This window comes from Haemorhous mexicanus, chromosome 2, assembly GCF_027477595.1.
Source record: "Haemorhous mexicanus isolate bHaeMex1 chromosome 2, bHaeMex1.pri, whole genome shotgun sequence".
In the NCBI taxonomy this organism is placed as follows: domain Eukaryota; kingdom Metazoa; phylum Chordata; class Aves; order Passeriformes; family Fringillidae; genus Haemorhous; species Haemorhous mexicanus.
The window spans coordinates 49,008,726-49,030,495 of record NC_082342.1 but is presented as its reverse complement, the minus strand read 5'-3'; the positions used below and the strand labels follow the sequence as shown (position 1 = coordinate 49,030,495).

Genomic DNA, 21,770 nt, shown 5'->3' with positions numbered 1-21,770 from the left:
ACTCAAATACTTGGAATTGATTTCCAGAGAAATATGTTCTCTGTATGAGTTCTGTGCTTTCCCCCTGTCGTGTCCCCCTGCCCCCCCCCCCCCCATCTTACTTTGTGTCCAGGCTAAGTTTGATTTGCAAGCTCAGAAAACATAATGTTTAAAAGAGTAATAGAGATCAATTCACATCATCAGAACATTTTGATTCTGATCTTATTTCTTTAACTAGCTGTTGGTGCATTTAATCGAGACATGGCTCACTTTCTTTATTGTAAAAGTACCAACTACTTTTGCACATACTTATACAAGCTTTCTTAAATATTATGATTTTGAGCTTTCTGTAAGTCACATATTTCTGTCAAATGGATTTCTTGTCAAAACTCTTTTTCATCTGTCAATTATTGCATCATATGAAACTTTGAAACATTCAGCTCTGAGCATTATTCCTCTGTGCATTCAGCATGCATGCTAGGTATGTTAACATGTGCAGCAGAGTTGGAGGTCGAGTTACATTTTGTGTTATTCTGATCATTGCAAAATGGATTGGGTTGAAATTGAGATACAATAATGACACTAGTTAACTGCAACGTTTTCATTGGTCATACAGAAATTTGATACAGAGTTGCTAAATCCTTCTGTAGATCTAGTGTGAATTAATGGCTCCAAACCTGAGGCTCCCTGAGATCTGGCTGGCACCAACTCGATTTTATTTACATGCACATATTGGTTTAGTTATTCTTGTAGCAGGTAAAATGAGTGTAACAAGTTAATTCTTTCAGATTAGGAGAAAAAAAAAATTTATCCTCTTTTCAGATGAGGGGGGAAAAAATGACATCTTAATTTTATTTTTTCCAAAGGAAAAAGGAAGGAAGGTATGTAGATAATAGAAGAAAGAAAGGCAATGAAAGGATACAAAGAAACAAAATAAGTAGATTGTATGGAAAGGAGTAAAGAAAGAAAAATTATCTTGGAAAAAATTAACTGGAAAATGTATTCTATTTTATAAGCAGAGAACATTAAGATAGAAAACTTGAAAGGCACAGGTGCATTAAAACACCAAATGCTGTGCAAAGGGACAAAAAGTAAAATTAATTAAAGGGGAAGACATAATTTTAAATTGAAGGGAGAGATAAGTGCATATGGTATTTTAAAAGAATTTCTCTCAAATAATCAGCAGCCTATATTTGAGTTTGTACTTAAAAATTACTTAGATTTTTAAAAGATAGAGAATTAGTGTTACCAAAAATCACATCATAGTTATCAGCATTGTCAATAAAAACACAGGTAAGGTTTATCAAAGTTTTATTTATGTAACAGTTCATTTTTGCTTAATTTATTTTAAAAAAAGCCAACAAAACAAAACTACAAGCCAAAGATTGAACACCATGAAATCTTTAATAGCATCTTAAGTTTAGGAGACTGACTGATAAACAGATTAATTATATCAACGTGAAAATTTATTGTTTGAAGTAATGTTGTTGCCCTTAGGCATTTCTCTGTGCAGGAAGCCGGGAAGGAAACCACAGTCTTTAGAAATTCTTGTAGATTCCAGTGGCTGGTCAGCCCCTGATCCATTGCAATGTCACCTGCACAGCATCCTCCTGGAGCCCTTTTCATGTCATTCAGTTCTAATTTACCATCAGCTATCATAGCTTTACCACGCACATTCTGAAATTGGCACTGGAGGCTTGACATAAAACCTCAGAGGCGACTAAATTCCAAGTTAAAGCTAAAATTTCATTCTCAATTCTCTTGGTTGTGGGGCTGCTGTGGAGCACATGGGAACACCCAGTGTTTGAAGCCCCAGCTGGACCAACACACAGAAGAACAAGCTGAGAGTGGAATTTCAGCCCAAGCCCTACCATTAATGCCACGTAGCTCTTTGTGGTTGGATTTCTCCTGTATGGCACTGTTAGAGGCAGAAATAAGCCCAAGTCAATCCCAGAGTTATTTTAAACTATTTTTATGTAAGCATATTTTAAACTATGCTTACAAGAATCTGGTGGCAGTAGTAATAGATTCTTCTCACCCATTGTGCCTCAGAAATTTAAATTTTTGTATCCAGCTTGCCTTGAGCTTGCACTGTTGCAAACTGCTTAGGTGTTAGATTACCGATACCTTAATATCTGAGGTTCAGCCTTAAATATGTAATTATTTCTTATGTAATTGTTTTTTACAGTATACCTGTCTTTGCTTGAAACTCATTTTGTGGAATAAAAGAGTAAAACTCTGCTTTTTGCCCAATGCATGCATTTTTATGAGCAAATTGAGCTTTCACAGTATTTTTTAAAATGTCAGGAATGTCAAGTCTTTTTTATCTGAAGGACTCATTGGATGACTCAGGAAAAACTACTTAGAAATTAGTCAGGATTTAATTGAAGTGGGAAGGATACTGAATTGTGAAGACAGAGCTTACTCCCCTCTGCACTCATTAGATTGGTACTTCAAAAGAAGATCAATCTTAAGTGATTGAATCAGCCTTTTCTTCAAAACATAATTTTTATTTAATCTTTGGTTAAGCACTTGGAATAATGATTAGAATAGTTATTCAAACATTTATCTCTTCTAAGAGCAAATGGGAGTTACGCTTATAAGTTTTTTTGTTGGGTTTTTTTTTTGGTTTTTTTTTTGGTTTTTTTCAAAAAACATGATCTTCCTACTTCTTGCCATGTATTTCTATCCCTTACCAGCTATCTTTGGTGGGTCTGGCACCCCTGCTTATTGAAGACTTGGAGAGATATGTATTGGTGAAGAAATAATAGTGAATGAGAGGGAGGGTTACAGCTTTTAAATGAGGTGGTAGCTGCTCTAGCTGAGCTCATGCTCATGTCCTGAAGGGTGTTCTTTGCAGATGACAAATTTCTTTAATAGTGACAGGATGTCAGGAATTTTGCAAAAGCTTAGAAAAAAAAGTAGGAGATGGCACATCTGATTTATTTCATCCTGTTTCGTTCTCATTTGTGCTAGTTTTGAAGCTGATGTTCATAAGAAGCTAGCCAAGGCTGTTTTGCAAATCAGGGATGCCAGTTTCACAAAAAGAAAGGGGTTTGATGAGTCCATAATCACATGTTATTGTAATTCTGATAGGAATAGGTTCCTTTCCATATACAAGGCACCCTTCAGAGGTAATATGTGAACATGTGAACACAGAATCACAGAACATGCTGAGTTTGAAGGGATCCATTAGGATCATTGAGTCCAACTCCTGGCCCTCCACAAGACACCTCAAGAGTCACACCATGTGCCTGAGCACCCTGTCCAAATGCTCCTTGAGCTCTGTGAGGCTGGTGCTGTGACCACTCCCTGGGGAGCCTGTTCCAGTGCCCAAACACCCTCTGGGTGAAGAACCTTTTACTAATGTCCAACCTAAACCTCCCCTGGCACAGCTTCAGGCCATTCCCTCAGGTCCTGTCACTGCTCACCAGAGAAGAGATCAGTGCCTGCCCCTCCTCTTCCCCTCACAAGGAAGCTGCAGGCTGCAATGAGGTTTCTCCTCAGTCTTCTCTTCTCCAGACTGAACAGAGCAAGAGACCTAAGCCACTCCACACAGAACTTTTCCTCAAGGCCCTTCTCCATCTTTGTTGCCCTCCTTTGGACACTCTCTTAACAGTTTAGTACCTTTCTTATATGGTGGTGACCAAAACTGGTACCTGTGTATTTCAGTTAAAGTTGTTGACTTTCTTGCTGAAAATAGTTGCTGAAATTCAGTGTTCTGTTATCAGTAACAAATTTAGCTGTAGACAGAATTCAGATAAATACTGCAAAATTAAGAAACTTGAAAATCCAGTTGGTTTGACCGTGTAGAAATTGCTTTTTACTTCTTGTCTAAACTTTTTCTTTGTATTTATGCAGAAAGATTGATTTTCATTACATAATTTTGCTTAAAGGACAACTGTAAAACCCTTTTGCACTTTTTTAAAAAATTTGCCATTGGGGAAAAATTGCTTTTGTTACTGTGAGAAGGATGTGATTTTAATAAGAATCTTAACGTTAATGACATTAACAGCATGTTAATACCCAGCAACCATGAAATATTCATTTGAGATTTGCAGTATTTGTTGAGTCTTGTTAGCTAAGCAATTATGGAGTCACTTATCCCCTAAAGTTTTAAAAAGAATAAAGCTACATTTGTTGCTACATTTGATTTGTTTTTAAGCAGTATTTTCCAGAACATGCAGGTCTGAACAGCAGCAGTGCTCGTGGGTTGTAGGCAGTGATAGAGCTCTATACTGTAAGAAGCTTAAAGCAGTTCTGTCTAAACCAAAGCAAGTCTTGGTTTCAGATACTTAGAGTTAGCCCATATTTTCCTTACATATCAGAATATGACTGTTTTAAATCCAAATTATGAGTCTTGTTTTTTTCTTGTTGTTGGCTCCCTCCCACCCTTCATTGAAACCTGAGGTTGGAGGAAAACAAACATGCTACAAGGGAAAACTCAGATTGATCGTAACAGGTGCTTGTAGCCTGTCATTCAGTGAAATACTTTAACAAGTCCTTAATGCTAACCCAGAGCTGCAAGGCATGGGATTAAATGGCAAGTTGAAGCCTTCTATTTAGAAATACAATAATGTATAATATAATATGTGATGGTAATCATTCCATGATTAATGTTCAAATGCACACAGTGTGTGTGTTCTGAGTCTCTCGTTTTCCTGCTGTCACCATCTCTGAAATCCTAAAGTATAAATACCTCTGTTTCACTGGGTCTGTGTCATCATTTGCTGCCAGTGAGTGCTGGGCTACTCATCAGAGTATTGTCTGGTTTTCATCCTGAGTCTCTCGATATTAATGAGGAGAGGGTGAAGTTGGAGATATTTTGTTTGCTTGACTAGTTGAATCTTTGGCTTTGGTGGTATGATCTCTGACTCTTTTGTTGATGTTTTCATTGTTTTTCCCATTTTTTGAATTCTCCAAAAGACAGGCCCATATTTAAACTAGAACATCATTATTCTCCCATCTTAGGAGTTGCTTCACAGTTCAAAAATTAACTTCAGGAATGGCTCATTTGCATGGATATGCAGTGCATTTCAGCCTTTGCTGAGCCAGCCACTAACCCGGCAAAATACTATTTACTGTTTGGTGGGTTTGGGTTTTTGTTGAGTTAGCAAGCTGAATTTGCCTCAGCAAGAGTCCAAGTAGCAGAGCTGGCAAACAAGGAGGTGCAGGAAGACATGGCTGAGAGCAGGGGAGTGGGAAGCAGGATCAGCCTTTGGTGACATCCAGCCATTAATTTGGCTCACGTGTGTTGTTAAAGCATGCTCTCAGTGAAGCCAAAAAATACTTAGACTATCATATAAGCATGTCTTTCTTTAAGACTGTGCCATAAAAGCTTTTATTGCCGGTAGCTTTTTGTTGTGGCTACCCGCAAAATACTGTGGTTGATCAAGACTGGATGTAAGGTTTTTTCTAGTTACATCTTTGGTCTACAAATGCAGTGGACTTTTTTTCTTTTTCAGAAGGAAGATGTCATTCATGCAGACGTGGATGAAAGACTGTCTCTTCGAAAGCACCGCTTCATGCATTTTGCATCGTTGGAATATGAAGGAGAATATTACATGACACCAAGAGATTTCTTGTTCTCAGTAATGTTTGATCAAGTTGAACGTAAGTTGTTTTCTTGTCATTGTATTTGTGAAGGAAAAGAATCTTGCTGGTCCCCTTAGAGATGTCATTTGCAAATCACTGGGATAAGATCCTTTATGTTACATAAATCAGCAGAATCCAGATTTTAAATGTTGCCCATATGGATTCTCACAGACACCGCTACCCTTTACACAAGTGAAGTGAGGCTGATGATTTAGAAATTTGGTGACTTGCTGATGACATCTCTGCATAATTTACATGACTGATCAGTATGTAGTTCCTCAATTGCTTACATGCCACAGAAAATAGAATGAGTGTATTATAATAGTGTTCATACCATTCCTGGTCCTGTTATCTTCTATCCACTTCACCAGCAAGTAATTCTGTGACCTTTTTTCTTAGAGGAGGCAGTGATGGGAATGAGTTGAATGAGAATAATAGAGCCCAGAGTTCAGTTCTGCATTTTTATGTTTTCTACATTTTAGGTTTTAAGTCTCCTTTGATTTTTACATAACCTAGTTAAGAACAAATCAAAATCACAAGTGTCTTTTCAAGAAGAACTTTTAAAAGTGTACTTTCTGGGTAGAAGATAGGAACAGAACACAAATGAAAATTCTGTCCCATTCCTTAAGTTTCCTTAATCTTTGTATCTTCTTCTGTTATTTCCATGATACAGTTATGTTTTTAATTCTATATGCTTTTTTCCTCAAAAAAAAAAAAAAAAAGGGCTTTACAGTTTTCCTAAGATTTTTTTTTTTTTTTTTGCTTTTGAAAGGTTAAGTTTTTCAGTTTCCAGAGAGGATTGTCACTTAGAGGACAAATACTCTGTTAGTTCATCTGAGGAGGGAAAGAGGGAGAAATCCCAGCTTTAGTAGTTGTTTGATGCAATCTGCACATGCTGACCAGGAGAGCATGTTGTCTAGCAAAAGCCATTCAAAGCCTAGGATGCTCTGCCCACCTACCAGCAAATGCTGTAGAGACTTGGGAGTATTGAACTGGAAATCCAGAAAGGAATTCAAGGCCCTGTGTAAGGGTGTGAGAGACAAGGAGGAAGAAAGAGACCAGAATGCACTTTGATTGAAGCCTGTCGAAAATCTAGGGCAGAAAGCAGTTTCAAAGAGCTGCAAGTAGTCAAATAGGACAATTATTATTAGATAGAATTATTGGTAATAAAAGAAGGTTTCCAGTATCTGCCAAAAATCTGTAGGTGATAAGGATACGTGAATTCACTGCTGACACACAGCTTCTAATATTACACAAAGCTGAATATAAATCCTTAGAAGAACTTTACGACCTTGAAAGTCATGGAGATTTTTAAAATGCTGGTTTTTAATTGTATGGGTGTTAGACTTCATTCCCCCTCAAAACTGAAGTCCTTAAGTTAAAAACCTGAAAGGGAGTTTTCCAGCCTGAAAGACAGTGAGTACAGAAAATTTTCGTTTTTAAGGTGTGGTTTTCAGACAGTTGTGTCTGAAGACAAGGTTAGAGAGATAAATGTTTTCCAGTTCTAGCCATGCATCCATATTAATTGGTTACTCCAATTATAATAGTACACATGCAGATTTTTAATGAAGTGGTATGTGGTGATATTTATTTGTAATGCAGCCAAGTTAATTTCAGTTGCTTTGCTAATTTGAGTAGGAAATAGCATTAAACAGAAGCGAATAAATAATGACAAGAAAAAAACCTTTGCTCTAATGCATATTTAGCATTTCAAATTGAGGTCAGGCTTGCAGCAGTAGCATCATAGATGCTTAATAGAAAAATGTTGACATTTGAATCTAATGTTCCTAAACTTTTTTTTAACTGTCATTGGTATGGATTTTTTGGCCAGTAGCATAAACACAGTGGTAAGCAATTCTCTTGATTTCTCTTGCTTGGAATTTTACATTTTTGTGTGACTGCAAACAGACACAGACTTTGATAGCAGAGAAATATGGCACTTGAAGTATTTTAAAGGAAGTGGTTTTATTCATTGTGTTTCAAAGAATTTCATATGAGGAAAATAAACAGATCTATCTCAAGTATCTCTCATGGTATATTCAGAGTAGGTCAAGATAGGGAACTTAATAGCAAAGCAGCAGTAAATTTGGAAGCTTTCTGCTTATATAATAAAATAATTCTCTTTCACCCTGAACAATGCCTTTAGAAAGGAGAAAGGTATGACACCACTTATCCTAGAAAGCTCTTCACTTACTGCATACTTAGATGTAATTTTAACATGTGATCCTGCATACATATGGTGAGTCTTACAAGGCTGAACTTCAAGCTGTAATGATTTGGTTATTCTCTACCTATTTTTCATTAATAGCTAATAAGTAAAAAAACCCAAACCTCTCAGCAAAATCTGAAGCACCCTGGCAGTAACCATTCATCTTCATAAATATTTGCTTGGAGTTTTCCAACTGGAAGCTGTTTATGGTAATATGGAAGACTTAGGGCTGTTCTAAAGTTTTGTTTCTGCTGTACTTTTTATAGACAATATGCAGAAACATATGGCCAGCCTCATGAGCAGTTTAGTTATGTACATCATGAAATACTGCTGAGGTTGATCTGTCCCTATTCAGAGATAAACACTCCCACAAGGGAAAAAGGCAAGCAAAAGGAGGCATGAGAAACACATATGAATTGAGAATAGGAGACATTGGCCAGCCAGCCTTAGGGTTTTTTGTTCATGGGTGGTTGTCACCGGAGAATTACTTTGAAATCTCCTGTTAGTTTTTAAACATAGTCAAATTTAGTAGAAAGTAAATGTGGTGTTGTGTAAACCAGAAGAATTGTTGGTGCTAGCATTAAAAAATACCAAAATATTTTAGCTATGTGCAGATTGTCAAGTGAATTCCTGTACACAGTTGGGTGGAATTTATTGCTAAAGCAAAAATCTTAGGTGTGGCCTTTGACAAGGTTGCAAAAGATGCAATAAATTATAATTTATTATGGAACACTTTACCAGATAAGAAAACGGATGAACTGTACTGCAAATATATCAGCTGTCATCCAGCCTAAGTGATCTTGAACCCTGCCTGGTAGACCTTAGTTCACTACCTCTGGTCATTTATTTCCTGGTGCATGGGTTTCTCTATTACTTATTTTCTTTAAAATAGGCAAAAGTTGTGAAATATTGGCATTCCTGTTAATTAAATCACACCTTCAAAGTTATTTACTGTGAGGGTGAAAATGAAGAAAAATATTTACAGTACTGCCATGTGAGGAGGATGAGCTGATAACAAATGCGGAGTCTCCTGACAGACCTTTTGACAAAGCAGAGAATTCTATAAAGGAATAAAGACACTATCCAAAAAAAAATTGCTTGCTTTTAGAGTCAGTGCTTCTAACACCAAGTTACTCTGTAAACATGTGCCTTGTTCTATTACTGTTAGTTATTTTATGAAAGGAAGCAGCCACCTCTTTATAAACAGTGACAAACAGTAAATGAGATGTGGTAGTGTGGCACAGCATTTGTGCCAGTGCAAAACTAATATGACAGCATTTTTTTCTACCAGTTAGTTCAGTGCATACTAATTGCACCAATGGGGATTTTGGATTCATGGCTATATGCCATGTAATCTTATGTTAAAACTGTTACCACAGGGATGTGTGGCAAACCATTGCAAAACCAGCCAAGTTCTTCTGGGTAATCTGTGGGATGTTCATGTAAATCATCATACCTGATGCAATGATAGTTTGGTGAAAAAGTGTTTCCTGTTACTGTTCTTACTGTGATGTAAAAATACTTCACAATGCCTAGTAGTGTGATGTAAAATACTTCACAGTATCTAATATAAATTATATAAACTTGATGTGTTGCATCAGAAATTCTAGCACTTCTAAGATCACAGGTACAGGAAGGATAAATTATTTGTGATCTTAGAAGTGCTAGAGTTTCTGCTGATTTACACAGAATTTACATTGCAGTGCAGGAGCATTTCTGAGAGACCCTTCATGTAAAATTTGTGTCTTAGACAGTTGTGCATACTTAAGCTCATATTCCAGATTAGACAACTAATACTGTGTTAGAGCTCCCTGGAAATACTATCTCTGTTGTGCTGTTGAAGAACACATAAGAAAATCTATATTAATTGTTGAAAAGGAATGCAAGAGTCCATCAGGAAATGAAGATGTTGCAATGCACTGAATCTGAACTGTTCTTAGTTCTTTTTTTTCTGAAGAAGATTATTCCTCTTCCAGGTAGAAGACAAACCTTCAGGTTACCTTGTCTAATAACAATTGACACTTGCTAAACAAAGATCTTGATCCTTCTGTATCTGTTCAGATTTATTGTGTTGTAGCATCTTCATTCATTCAGCTGTGGTAAAAGAGATCTTCCCACATTCCACAGTACCAGGGTACCAGAGGCAGTATTTCCATGGAAGAGTCCTGTCTGTCAGTGAGGATAAGTGTGTTGGAAGTTCCCTTGGAGAAGTTGTTCATGTTGGTTAAGCTTTGTGTGGGTACACAATTGGTGAAAAGTTTTGTGTTTGCAGCCTGATATGATGTGTGGCTTCCTGTCACATCATCAGCGTGGTCATGGCTGTGAGGGAACCTGAGGAAAGGACACAGTGCAAGGCTGTGGTGGCTAAAAAAATGAGTTCTCCATTGTCCTTAGTTGAGGTCAGTGCTGGTGCAGTCAGTGATGTTAGGAGGGCCAAGAGGGACCAGGCAGTAGATGAGCGCTTCGGAATGAGCTGAGTCAGTCTTTTTATTTTTGGGTCTTGAGTTTTTTGCCTTTGGCAGGGGTTCAGATGCCTGTACTTCAGTGTCTTCATTTTGACCTGAATTTCATACACGATTGCTAATCAGACTGATGTGAGTCATGCGTCAGTGTCAGATCTAAAATCTGGGGTTCAGAGTCAAAGAATAAGATTGAAGCTTGTCTAAATGGAGAAGCTTTTTATGGGAAGTAGGGATTGAAGTGTTGTATGGGGAGCCATTGAAACAGCTGGGAGCTGAATTCAATTCTCTCCAATTTCTAATGTGTTAACAAAGAAATTATTTTCTCTCTATCTCTGCATTTAGTGGTTTTTTTAGTACAGATAAGTCCTTGTTGCTCAAATTCCCCAAACACAGTAGAGAACTCTGAGTATGCACGACAATGACCCCTTGCACAGTGGTAGATGGAAGCTAAAGTGAAGATAAATCCAAAGAAAAAACATGATGGTTTAAGGTCATTAGATTAATCTCCTCTGAATTTTAGAAAATGAAACAAAATCAGCCATTTCTAGCCAAAGCTTCTTAGTCATCATTGTTTACTCATTGCTTAAAGTGGGATTGTGAGTAAAGGAAAACACTATTCCTGTTAAGGAACTGAACAAAAAAGCAAAGATAGACATCGATTGCTGAAAATGTCTTCCATGCTGTGGATTTTTCATCTTCAGCTATTCTTCATCACCCAAAAAGCATTAGGAAATCCTGCCACCACCCTGTCAAAGTCTTCAAAGTAACTTTGTTTCACTTTCCCTTAAGTGTCCAAGTAGAACATTAAAATAAGCGTTGTGCATAAAATACTATATTGTTTTAGATCTAATGTTGTGCCTCAGCCACTTGTTGGTAATTAATTGAACTAAATAAGGGAGTTTTTTGGTTTTTCTTTTGTCCTCATTAATTAGATGTTAACTCTGATAACTAACATACATAGGCTGTATGTTTATCTCTAAACTAATTTCATGGTAAATAGTTCTTTGTTTAGAAATATGGCAGAAATTCCTATGATCTTGATAATGTGTATTTATGTCTCTTATGTCTATATGTTTTGCTGTGAAATCAATAAACACTAATCCACTTTCATAATGATTGCATCACAAGGTACTACACAACAGAATCAAGGATGGGATTCTTGAGGAGAAATGCAGCGTTCCCTCCTGCAGCATTCAAATCTGCTCTGCTGGCTAGGCTTCTTTTTAGTGTATTAACCACTGGCCTCTGTGCCAACTTCTTTGTTATCTCCCATACTTCAGAAGTGTGTACTTGATGGAGAGTCCGAAAAACAGCTGAAGGGGAGCAGCGCTGAGAGCAGAGGTGTTAGGTGAGTGCTGACTTCCAGCACTGGAGCCCTGTGGTTGCAGCAGCAAGGAAGTGTGTGCATGGTCAGATAGGAGAGCAGGAGAAAAGGGAACCATGGAGCAAAATCACTTAAAAAGGAGCATGTTTTAGCATATCATTGCAGAGGGAAAATATGTCTTTTTTTTTTCCCTTCAGTTCTATTTTCCTGCCTTCAATCATGTTGAAGGTACCTGAGATACATTCCTTGTACAGTTAAATAGGAAAATATATTTTTGATCCTTAACTTTATACTGAAATTGTATTAATTACATTTGCATGTTTGCAGGTATGTCTGTGTGAGACAACAGTAAGGTTATATTGAACTCATGTCTCTGTTATGATTGATTCCTATTTTTCCCTTTGTGGCATTGATGACTGGCAGAAGAGAGATGCAGATTGAGAGTTCTTACCTCAATTGACTGCGATGCTTACTGACTAGGTCAAAACTTGGGCAAGATGATTTGAAAATACATAAACAGCTATTTACCTTTCAGAAAAACAGTTCAATGAGAAAATAAATTACAGCTTCTCAGTGAATGAAGGCAATTTATAAAAACTCAGCACAAAAATAGTACTGATAATAAAAGCGATCAGGCTTCAGCAGAGTTGTGAGCAAGAGGCAAGTGGTCTCAATGCACATCTTGAAGGATTTGGTTATTTAAAGTGTGAAAGTTATAGGTTATGTAATGGCATCTGAAAGGAAAACAGATTCCCTGAAACAAATGAAAATATATTGTGTGGGTACAGAATACTTGTAGTGCAAGTAATGGAAAGATCTGGTTATTAATAACAGGAGTCTGCTTGTTGTATAAACATCATCTGCCTTAGAATTTCAGAAGTCTTGCAACAGTTTCTGCTTTAGTCGAGTATTCCAGTTTTGTGACATGCTAATGTGATATTTGAAATACCTAACAGAGAAGTCACTTTTTTTATACATATGGGCACATTTCAAGAGCTCATACAATCATTCTTCATCTCTGAATATTTTTCCTATCTTTAAAGATTTTTTTTTTTTTTTAAGAACACCACACACTGTTTCAACTACTTTTATAACATACTGTCAACATACCACAGAAAATATCTTTGGGATTTGTTCTCCCACAGGTTCCAAATACTTTTTGACAGATTACTTCAATTTTTTTTTTAATATCATTCAGTGGAACTTAATCAGTTCTGAAACATGCTGCTTAACTGACAATTAAGTCTTAACAGATGTAGCGTGAAAACAGATTCAGTGAATTTTTTCACTCTTAAGTGTATTTTAATTTCTTGCAACATATGTCCTCAACACAGACAGGTATTGGTTTATACCTAAGAAAATTCCTTGGCTTGCATTCAGTTATTTAAGAACTGATGAGGATCTGCAGACCACTGACGGATGATAGCAGGTGCCAGGAGTGCAGGTCAGACTCCTGCCAAAATCTAGCATGCATTCAAGCCTCATATTTTCAGTTGTTTGTAACTCTTTTGGTAGTGATGGTTCTGTGCTTTTCATTCGGCCAATGCTGAATTTTTATTGAATTAGTCATATGATTTATTCTTTTTTGACTAACCTTGATACAGACTACTATTTTTCTCCTGCTTGTTCTCATAAAAAATGTTACATTATGAGTTTTTTTAAAATGCCTAGGGTAGAAGCACAGAGTATCAATCACTTTGCTTCTAAGCAGTAGCAGCAGGCAAGGTGTGCAGCCTGCTTTGGTAGGTGAGAGGAGCTGTCCTTACTTGCCAAACAGCTGGCGTCTCCAGGGGCACTGTTGAGAAGTTCCATTGCTCCCTGTGTGGAAAACACTGGCATGATTCCCTAAGTGAGAAACTGGCCAGGTTATGCTCTGTTTTTCACTCCCCAGCCTTGCACCTGCAGTGGGTTATAGCACCAGTTGTGCTCAGTAGCCTTCCTCATCTGCTGTGAAACAAAAGCAAATACTGAGTTCAAAGGCGTTTTTCCATGTGTAAAACACACAGGTTCCTCTTGTTAGAGCCACCTGCTTGTATGGCAGTGCCTCCCTTGGGTTACCAGCTTTGTTACTGCAGAGGAGAATGCAGACTAGAGACAATTCTTAGTAATCAAATCAGTCATCCAGTGTTGTCCAGTCCCTCAGAGAGCTTAGGTCCTCACACACCATCATCCATTCTGCTGGCAAGCATCTGGTCATTCTGCTGGCTACATTTTTTTTAAAAATATCTTTCCTCTCAGACCTGGAAAAGCCTGAAAGTGAAAGGATTTTACAGACGCAGCTAACAAAAAATACTAAAATTTTCTAACAAATCCTGCCTTGGTTGTTACCAGACAAAAAGTAGTTCAGCATTGCTGATAGGTACAAATCCATCCTACCTGGCTATTCTTGGTTTTTCTAGCTGCTTTTTTCCAGCTGATTAGTATACATAAAATGCCAGTGTCCAGCGACTTTGTTTACCAAGAGCTGCAATCATACTTGGCTTAATAAAAATTCTAAAATGGACTCCTTGCATGGAATTTAAATAGAAGACATGGCCAAGACAGCTACCTTTTGATGTTTTTCAGTTTATTCCAGTTGTCTTTCAGGACTGATGTTTGAAGTCTTCAGAATGATGCAGCTCGTTTTCCCAGGCGCCAGCCTTCTTTTCAAGTCTTGAATGCATGTCCTTTGTGCCAATACTTCTGGAACAACTGAGACAGTGAAATTTTGCTGCTGCATTTGCATTGGTATTGGCAAGCTCATAGTCAGTCACGTATCCCACTAGGGAAACTGCCAGTTGCAGAACACAGAGGACTTTTCTCCTTTTCTGCTCCTCTCCAAATGTTGGGTTTTTTTGTTTTTGTTTTTGGATGTTTTTTTTTTAATTTTTTTTTGTTTGTTTCTTCTGGGGAAGGGGTGTAGTTGTGTTTGTGTGTCACTCACCCCCTGACTATAGCATTTATTTCTTTTCTGTGAATTTGTTGGTGACATAGAATGTGAGAGCTTCCTTCTGCTTCACTGTCAGTTTCTTGGGAAAAACTATAAAATCTAATGCTCAAAAGTTTCATCTGCTTCTCTGGCTTTCCTTGAATTGCTAAGGAGAAACATTTTTTGTCAGCTGTATGGTGGTAAAGGCAGTCTCTACTGCTGAAAAAGTGAGAGGGTCTTTTAAACCAGTATGGTCATTTTAAAAGTACACTGGGCAACATAAATTACTCTGCACTTTTCACTAGAAGAAAGCTGTCCATTGTTTGCTTTTCATTTGTACCAACTGTGAGAATTATAAAAAGCCCATTTAAAATTTGATTCATTTGTTATTTCATTCTCTCTCCTCTGCAGCTAAAATAAATGTTCATTTCAAGAGGACAGTTGCTATTCTTTATGTCCAGTATTTCTGTAGAGAGGAGAAAGGATATCTGCTTAGTCAAACCATTGTAAGAGCAACCATATTTATGTGCCACTGCTAATCTAAGTTAACATCTAATATCTCATAATGTATTTTTATGGATTTGCATCCTCTATTAATGAAATACTTAATGGCTTAGTACTTGTCTTTAACATTTCATAGCTAAGTGTTACAAAATTTATCATATATGTTCTGTAAGTCAGCTCCTATTTCAGCAGTTTAAAATAAAACAAACTTAAAATATAGACTTCATACATTTTTTCATCCTCAATTTAACATAATTTTTAACCACTGGTTATATTGGAAAACAGTGACACAATATCTCTGTTGCTTAAAAACTCTGCTGATATCCCTACTCTAAAAGTAGTCACTGTCTGTATAAACCCTCTTTCTCTTATGCTCACATTTCCCATTTCCTAAAATAGCGAATTTTCTTCTTTTGAATCTTAGCTCTGCGATACATTATGGCTAATTAAGCTACCTCTCAGCCCTGATCTTGTTAGATCAGCAAACCTGAGTTTATTTTTATCTCCTCTGTCTGGGTGAGGCCATCCATTCCACAGCTTCATGTAGGCATCTTCATTCCGTGCTTTTCTGAGTCTGATTTATCCGTGTAAAGCCAGCATCGTTCCCTGGCTCACAGCACAGTCTGCTATCAATCACTGTGGTCTGAGGGATGGAACAAGGATGAAAGTCAGGAACTTCCTAAATTAAGGCTGTTGCTGAAATTTCTGAATCAGACTGCAGCTTTAGTTAAGGAGAAAAATGGTTCAAAGCAATGCTCGCTTGAGCAAAATGCTGAAATGCGTGTAGCCTGTGCTCCACTCGCAGTCACTACGTGCAGAGCAGCTTCCAGCAGCAAAGGTGCTCTGGTCCTCTTTTGTACCTCCATGTGTCTGCCAAGCTGAGGATACTGGGGTAGAGCAAATTATTTTCTGCATCCTTAGGTGAGGAAATTTTTGACATAATCATATTATCATGGTTAAAACAGAAAAAGAGAGATCTGGCAAAGGACAGCCTCTTAGGAGGTCATGTACAGTCAAGGGCTTGATGCCCCCAGGTAAGGTACACTTCTGCTCAGGGAAAGGAAAGAATTGTTCATTTTCTCAGTCCAAAATTGCTCTTGGAGGAGAAATTAGTATTGTCAAAGAAGCTGAGAATGGCAGGAAAGAGACAACACAAAAATAATTGGAAGTGGTGGACACAGAAGCAAAGTGTACTGAAGGCTGCTGAAAGTTAAATGAGACACTAGTGGGAATTTTAATGTAAAGTGTACTTCTGCATTTGGATTTGCCTTCTTAATTATATGTACTGAATAAATATTTCTGTTCTATTTCTGTCTTGACCTATTACAAGGTTTCCTCTGGTGCTTAATGTGGTCAGAATTCTTCAGAACATCTGACTGTAAAATAAAAACCAGAGTAAAGCCAAATGTGTTTCAGAGGTTTGCTTCATCAGATTATTTGAATTCAGGGAGAGAAAAGGTTTTTTTCTGAGGAAATAAAGACAGTTCTAGAAAATAACAACTTGTCTTTTGAAAGAAACTCATGATCTTGTTTGTCTAGATGTTTTTTTATTTTGGAAAGATTTTTTTTCTTTATTGTGTGAGGAGTTTGAAGTCAAAGGGTCAAGTGGTGGCTTATCTTTCTTCTCTTATTCAGTCTGCAAGGTTCATTCTTTAGTGTAGAGGAGGTACTCTAGTTGGTGCACAAGACTTTTTGTTTCTACTGCTATAGAAGGCTGATGAACATCGTCAATAATTTTTAAACATACCATTAGCAGTATTAATTTTTTCCTGAGTTGCACATTTACCAAACTGTTTTGACCAGTGTAATAAGGTATTATTAACATCTGGTTTTAAGCTCTTCTATGATTTCTCTTAACTTTAGTTCTTTCCAGTCTTAGGGGAGTTCTCAGACTTTTCATGATCCTGCTCCTCTTTCCATTACCACCTTGTCTACTGGATAAAGGCAATGTTTCAAATTAGTTTTATGTAACTGTCTTCACTCTGCTATTCTGATAAACTTCTAAAACCTAACAAAATCTCTTCACTGAGCTTTTTGCACGGCAAAAATAGCTTAAAGCTTCCATAGCTTAAAAACCAGGAGCATTCTGTTATCATTTACATACCCTTGGAGCCCCTGCTGTAGGAAAGCTTTCCAAACATCTGTTAATTGCTATGTGGCAGATGTTAATGGTGTATAAACAAGTCAGACTCAGCAGGGGCTGTTACTGGTTTGCTTGGAGATTTTCTGTGTGCTAATAACAGAATGAGCTAATCTTAGAAGTGGAAAGAAACTCCAGGCTAATTTAAAGATAAAGGTGAGAATGATGTGGACCATCAACTGAAGGAGAGCAAGTCAGCCACTGAAAGGAACTCCAATTAAACAACAGAAGAAAGAAGGAGAGAAAAAGAAGGAGAGATTGCAATAATGCTTGAACCTGGAGAGCTATGGAAATAGTGAAGTAGGTCTGTGGAGGATCAGTAAATGCTCAAAGCAGTAGACAGTGTCTTCTGTATGAAAATTCCTGAACATGGTTATTAGAATGTCCTTACCTTTCCACAATGGCAGTTGGAAAAAGTAATGTCATCACTGGGATGTCATCTGCACTAAAATGGCCTTCCTAAAATTTTCATGTAAGGTTGCACTTCAGAGCCTTATAAAAGAAAAGGTTCCTTCTGGAAATTCTGCAATGGCAGTATTATCTTAATTCAGCTCTGAATAGCAATTCCCTTTATCATTATCATCCTTGTCATCCCCAGGAATCTAAAACATCTGAAGTGCTACAATACTGCACCTATGCCAGAAGTCTCTTCCCTTAAAATAGCAGTTTTATTATTTTCTTTTTTTTTCCTCTTCTTTCTTAAGCTGATTCACTAACATTAATGGGTATTAGTTGCAATTATTCAGCTTCTGTTGAAAAAGAAGGTGATGCATTAGGTTCTTCTAGAGTAGGCCAATATCCAGTAATTCAGTATATCCTTTTAATGAAACTAATTGCAAAATTGATATGTTTGTTTGGTGAGTGTTTATGAACCCTTGTCTTTCAATAGATGATGTCAGCAGAATTTGGGAAGGTGGAGAACAAACAGATAATATCATCAGTTGCAAAAAGACAAGGTTTTTGATATAAAACTGTTGACTAGTAGCAAGTGGACCCAAAACAACCTTGTGTGCTTTCTTTTGCTTATATTTGTCATATCTTTTAGAAATTCCTCTTACTGACATTCAACACAGATGGTGAATAATTTACTAAAGCCTTTCCACATTTCCAGTTAAGAGAATTATTTCATCCCCTTTTTATCCTCTAATACAAATGTATTTGTTGTTTCTTCAAGAAAAGTCTGCTGCAAAGGTGAATAGGAGGTGTAACTAGCCCAGTCACCCCATGCAGTAATTGAACACCATCTAGTGGGTGTTCACTTAATCCTTTCATTCCTAAATAGAATCTGTATTGGTTATAATTTACAAAGTAATTGTTCTCTGAACTCAAAAACAACGCCCTCGGACAGCTAGTCACTGTAAATCGCATGTTCATGAATGGGGCTTTTGTTCTGGAAGAGAAGCATAATAAGGGTTTGGATTTTAGGTGTTTATTGTGCTCTGGACAGTAAGACTAAATGTCCTGGGCCTTGAGCTTAAACACACATTTCACATTAATGAAATTACCAATATAGAATTGTTTCCTTTCAGTAAAATGCCCCAATTCACTGGTAAATCCAGTGCTTTCTACTCTCATGCCTCAACTAATAAGGCAAAAATGCTATATTGTAGGTTGTCAGTGGGAATTGAAGCCAGGCTACAGCCTTCACTGCATGAGAATGTTGTTGCCCTTAGCATAGGCAAGGGGGCCAAAGCCAAAAACTGTCTATGAAACCTACCAACTATTGCATGTTTTTGGTGTTAATGTATGTTACAAAAGCACATAAATTGATATTTTCTTTTTGGAAGGATTGGTCAGGTGACTGTATTAAATTAGAGAGATGTCTTGTATTCATAACCCTTTTAGAAACAAATGTCTGCAAGCATATGTTAGACCAAATTGAACATGGTCTTGGGCAACAGATCCTGACTGACCTTGCTTTGAGCTTTTTCCTCTTGTCATTGTGAGAAGATAAGGACATTCCAGTTACTGCAAGAACCTCCAGAGCTCCCTTCCAACTTCAGCAATTCTGTGAGTGAGGTAATTTCCCTTAACTGTGAGGGAACTCCACTTCATGGGGTTTCCCACAAGCTTCTCAGAAACTCCTGAGACCATCTTTCACAGTCACCAAAAAGGTGCTATGTGTAATAAATTCCCTAGAATGCTACCACTGGGAAGGAAATAAGAACAATAAGATGTTCAAAAGGATGTGTTTGCGCTGTGGAGGGGATGTAAGGCAGCCCTGAAGGCCTGAATTTCTAGAGATTTGATGGAAGGACAAGGCATTAGGAGAATGAATTATGATAACCACCATCATTAGAATAGTGCAGCAATAGAAATCAGACATCCTGCTGTTGAGATTTCCAGATTTTGCAATAGCAGTATAGAAAAACATCAGCTACCTCTTTCTCTCTGGTTTTTTGGTTTTTTTCTTCTAAAGGTCTGACTAGGGAGTGATATAATATGATGAATGACAGTTTCCCAAACTGAAATTCCTAGGAAAATTCCATTATACTTTTCTAATCAGCTGTCACCCCTTTGAGTATTTTTGGCAATATTTCTAAGACCTTTTACTGCATGTTGCTGTAGTAGAAGTAAATCTTTTTTTAAAAATACAAAACATAACAAAAGAGAAAGCATTAATGATGGTGTAAATAATTTTGATATGTGATAGGGTGAAACAGGAAAACCAGTAAAAAAAAAAGTAAGCTTCTACATAAACTGGATCTAAGTACTATTTATATTTACAGCACTCTTGAGAACCCATGCAATTTATGTGAAATGTCAATGCTCCTGGTTGCTTACCCACTGCAGTAATTTAAATTGCCTAGATGTACTGATATGTCAGCTATTTACTGCTTGGACACAAGCACGATAAATGTCCTATATCTGAAGAGAATTACAGTAACCATTGCATTTTTCATGCTGAAACCATTAATAAATACAATTTTTTTCACCTAATATTTCCAGTTTTAATTTTAAAATTTAAAATTACTTCATTAGTAAATAATTAGATTCTTTCCTTTCTGTTCCACTAGGAATAAGCAATATCAACAGCATCCTAAAGTTTGTGCTTGGATGAATAAGTTTAAGAAGCAAACTATTTCACAAACAAAGGAGTTGAATTCATTTCACCAATTTTTGATCTGCCCAGTGAATGTGGGAAAGGCTATGGATGTTGTCTACCTAGATTTTGAAAAAGCCTTTGACACTGTTTCCCTCAGCATTCTCCTTCAGAAGCTGGTTGCTCATAGCTTGGGTATGTGCTCTATTCACTGGGTAAAAAACTGTCTGGATGGCCAAGGCCAGAGAACGGTGCTGAATGGAGTTACATCCAGCTGGGGGCTGGTCACAAAGTGGTGTTCCCCAGGGATCAGTATTTGGGCCAGCCCTGTTTAATATCTTTATTGGTGATCTGGATGAGGGGATCAAGTGCACTCTCAGTCAGTTTGCTGAGGACACCAAGTTGGGCAGGAGTGTTGATTTGCTAGAGGGCAGGAAGGCTCTGCAGAGGGCTCTGGACAGGCTGGATCAAAGGGCCAGGGCCAATTTCATGATGTTGAACAAGGCCAAGTGCCAGGTCCTGCACTGGGGTCACAACAACCCCGGGCAGTGCTGCAGGCTGGGGGCAGTGGCTGGAAAAGGACCTGGGGGTGCTGGTCAGCAGCAGCTGAACATGATCCAGGGTGTGCCCAGGTGGCCCAGCAGGCCGATGGCATCCTGGCCTGGATCAGCCAGGGTGTGGCCAGCAGGAGCAGGGCAGTGACCGTCCCCCTGTGCTCAGCACTGCTGAGGCCACAGCTCCAATCCTGTGCTCAGTTCTGGGCCCCTCACTGCAAGAGAGACATTGAGGGGCTGGAGCGTGTCCAGGGAAGGGCAACGGAGCTGGGGAAGGGTCTGGAGCACAAGTCCTGTGAGGAGCAGCTGAGGGAGCTGGGGGTGTTCAGCCTGGAGACAAGGAGGCTCAGGGGGACCTCATCACTCTCTGCACCTGCCTGAAAGGAGCGTGCAGCCAGGTGGGGGTCAGCCTCTTCTGCCAGGCAAAAAGTGACAGGACAAGAGGAAATGGCCTCAAGTTGCACCAAGGAAGGTTTAGGCTGGGTACTAGGGAAAAATTCTTCAGCTAATGGGTGGTCAGACATTGGAACAGGCTGCCCAGAAAAGCAGTAAAATCACCATCCCCAAAAGTGACCAGAAGACTTGTGGATGTGGCACTTGGGGACACAGTTTACTGGTGGACCTGGCAGTGCTGCATTAATGGCCAGACTCAATGATCTTAGAGGTCTTTACCAACCTTAGTGATTCCATTGTCTTTTCAAGCCAAATCATGGAATCATTGTTAGAGGTTAAAAAGGATTTTTAAAATCATCAGATCCAACCATTAACCTAACCCTGCGGAGTCCACCACTAAACCATAATGTGTCCCTAAGCAACACATTCACATATCTTTTAAGTGCCTCCAGGTATGGTGCCTCCACAACTTCCCTGGCCAGCCTGTTCCAATCCCTTTCATTAAAAAGCGTTTTCAGTCTAAACCTCCCCTTGTGCAACTTGAGGCCATTTTCCAAACTAATTTTTAGTTATTTTATAGTATTTATAATTTTATAGTATTTGTACTAACTTTCAAATGTGTGAACATGCATTTGTGTGCACCTAAACTGGTGAGATAA

The 21,770-nt window shown here is 38.0% G+C and overlaps 1 protein-coding gene across 1 annotated transcript in view; it reads left to right on the top strand.

Annotated features, from left to right (window-relative positions):
- Nucleotides 1-21,770, top strand: part of MICU2 (mitochondrial calcium uptake 2) — a 133,542-nt gene that overhangs the window by 64,938 nt on the left and 46,834 nt on the right. The window contains exon 2 of the mRNA XM_059838727.1: nucleotides 5,445-5,592. Coding sequence (XP_059694710.1) covers nucleotides 5,445-5,592 — 148 coding nt within the window. The remainder of the gene's footprint in view (nucleotides 1-5,444; nucleotides 5,593-21,770) is intronic.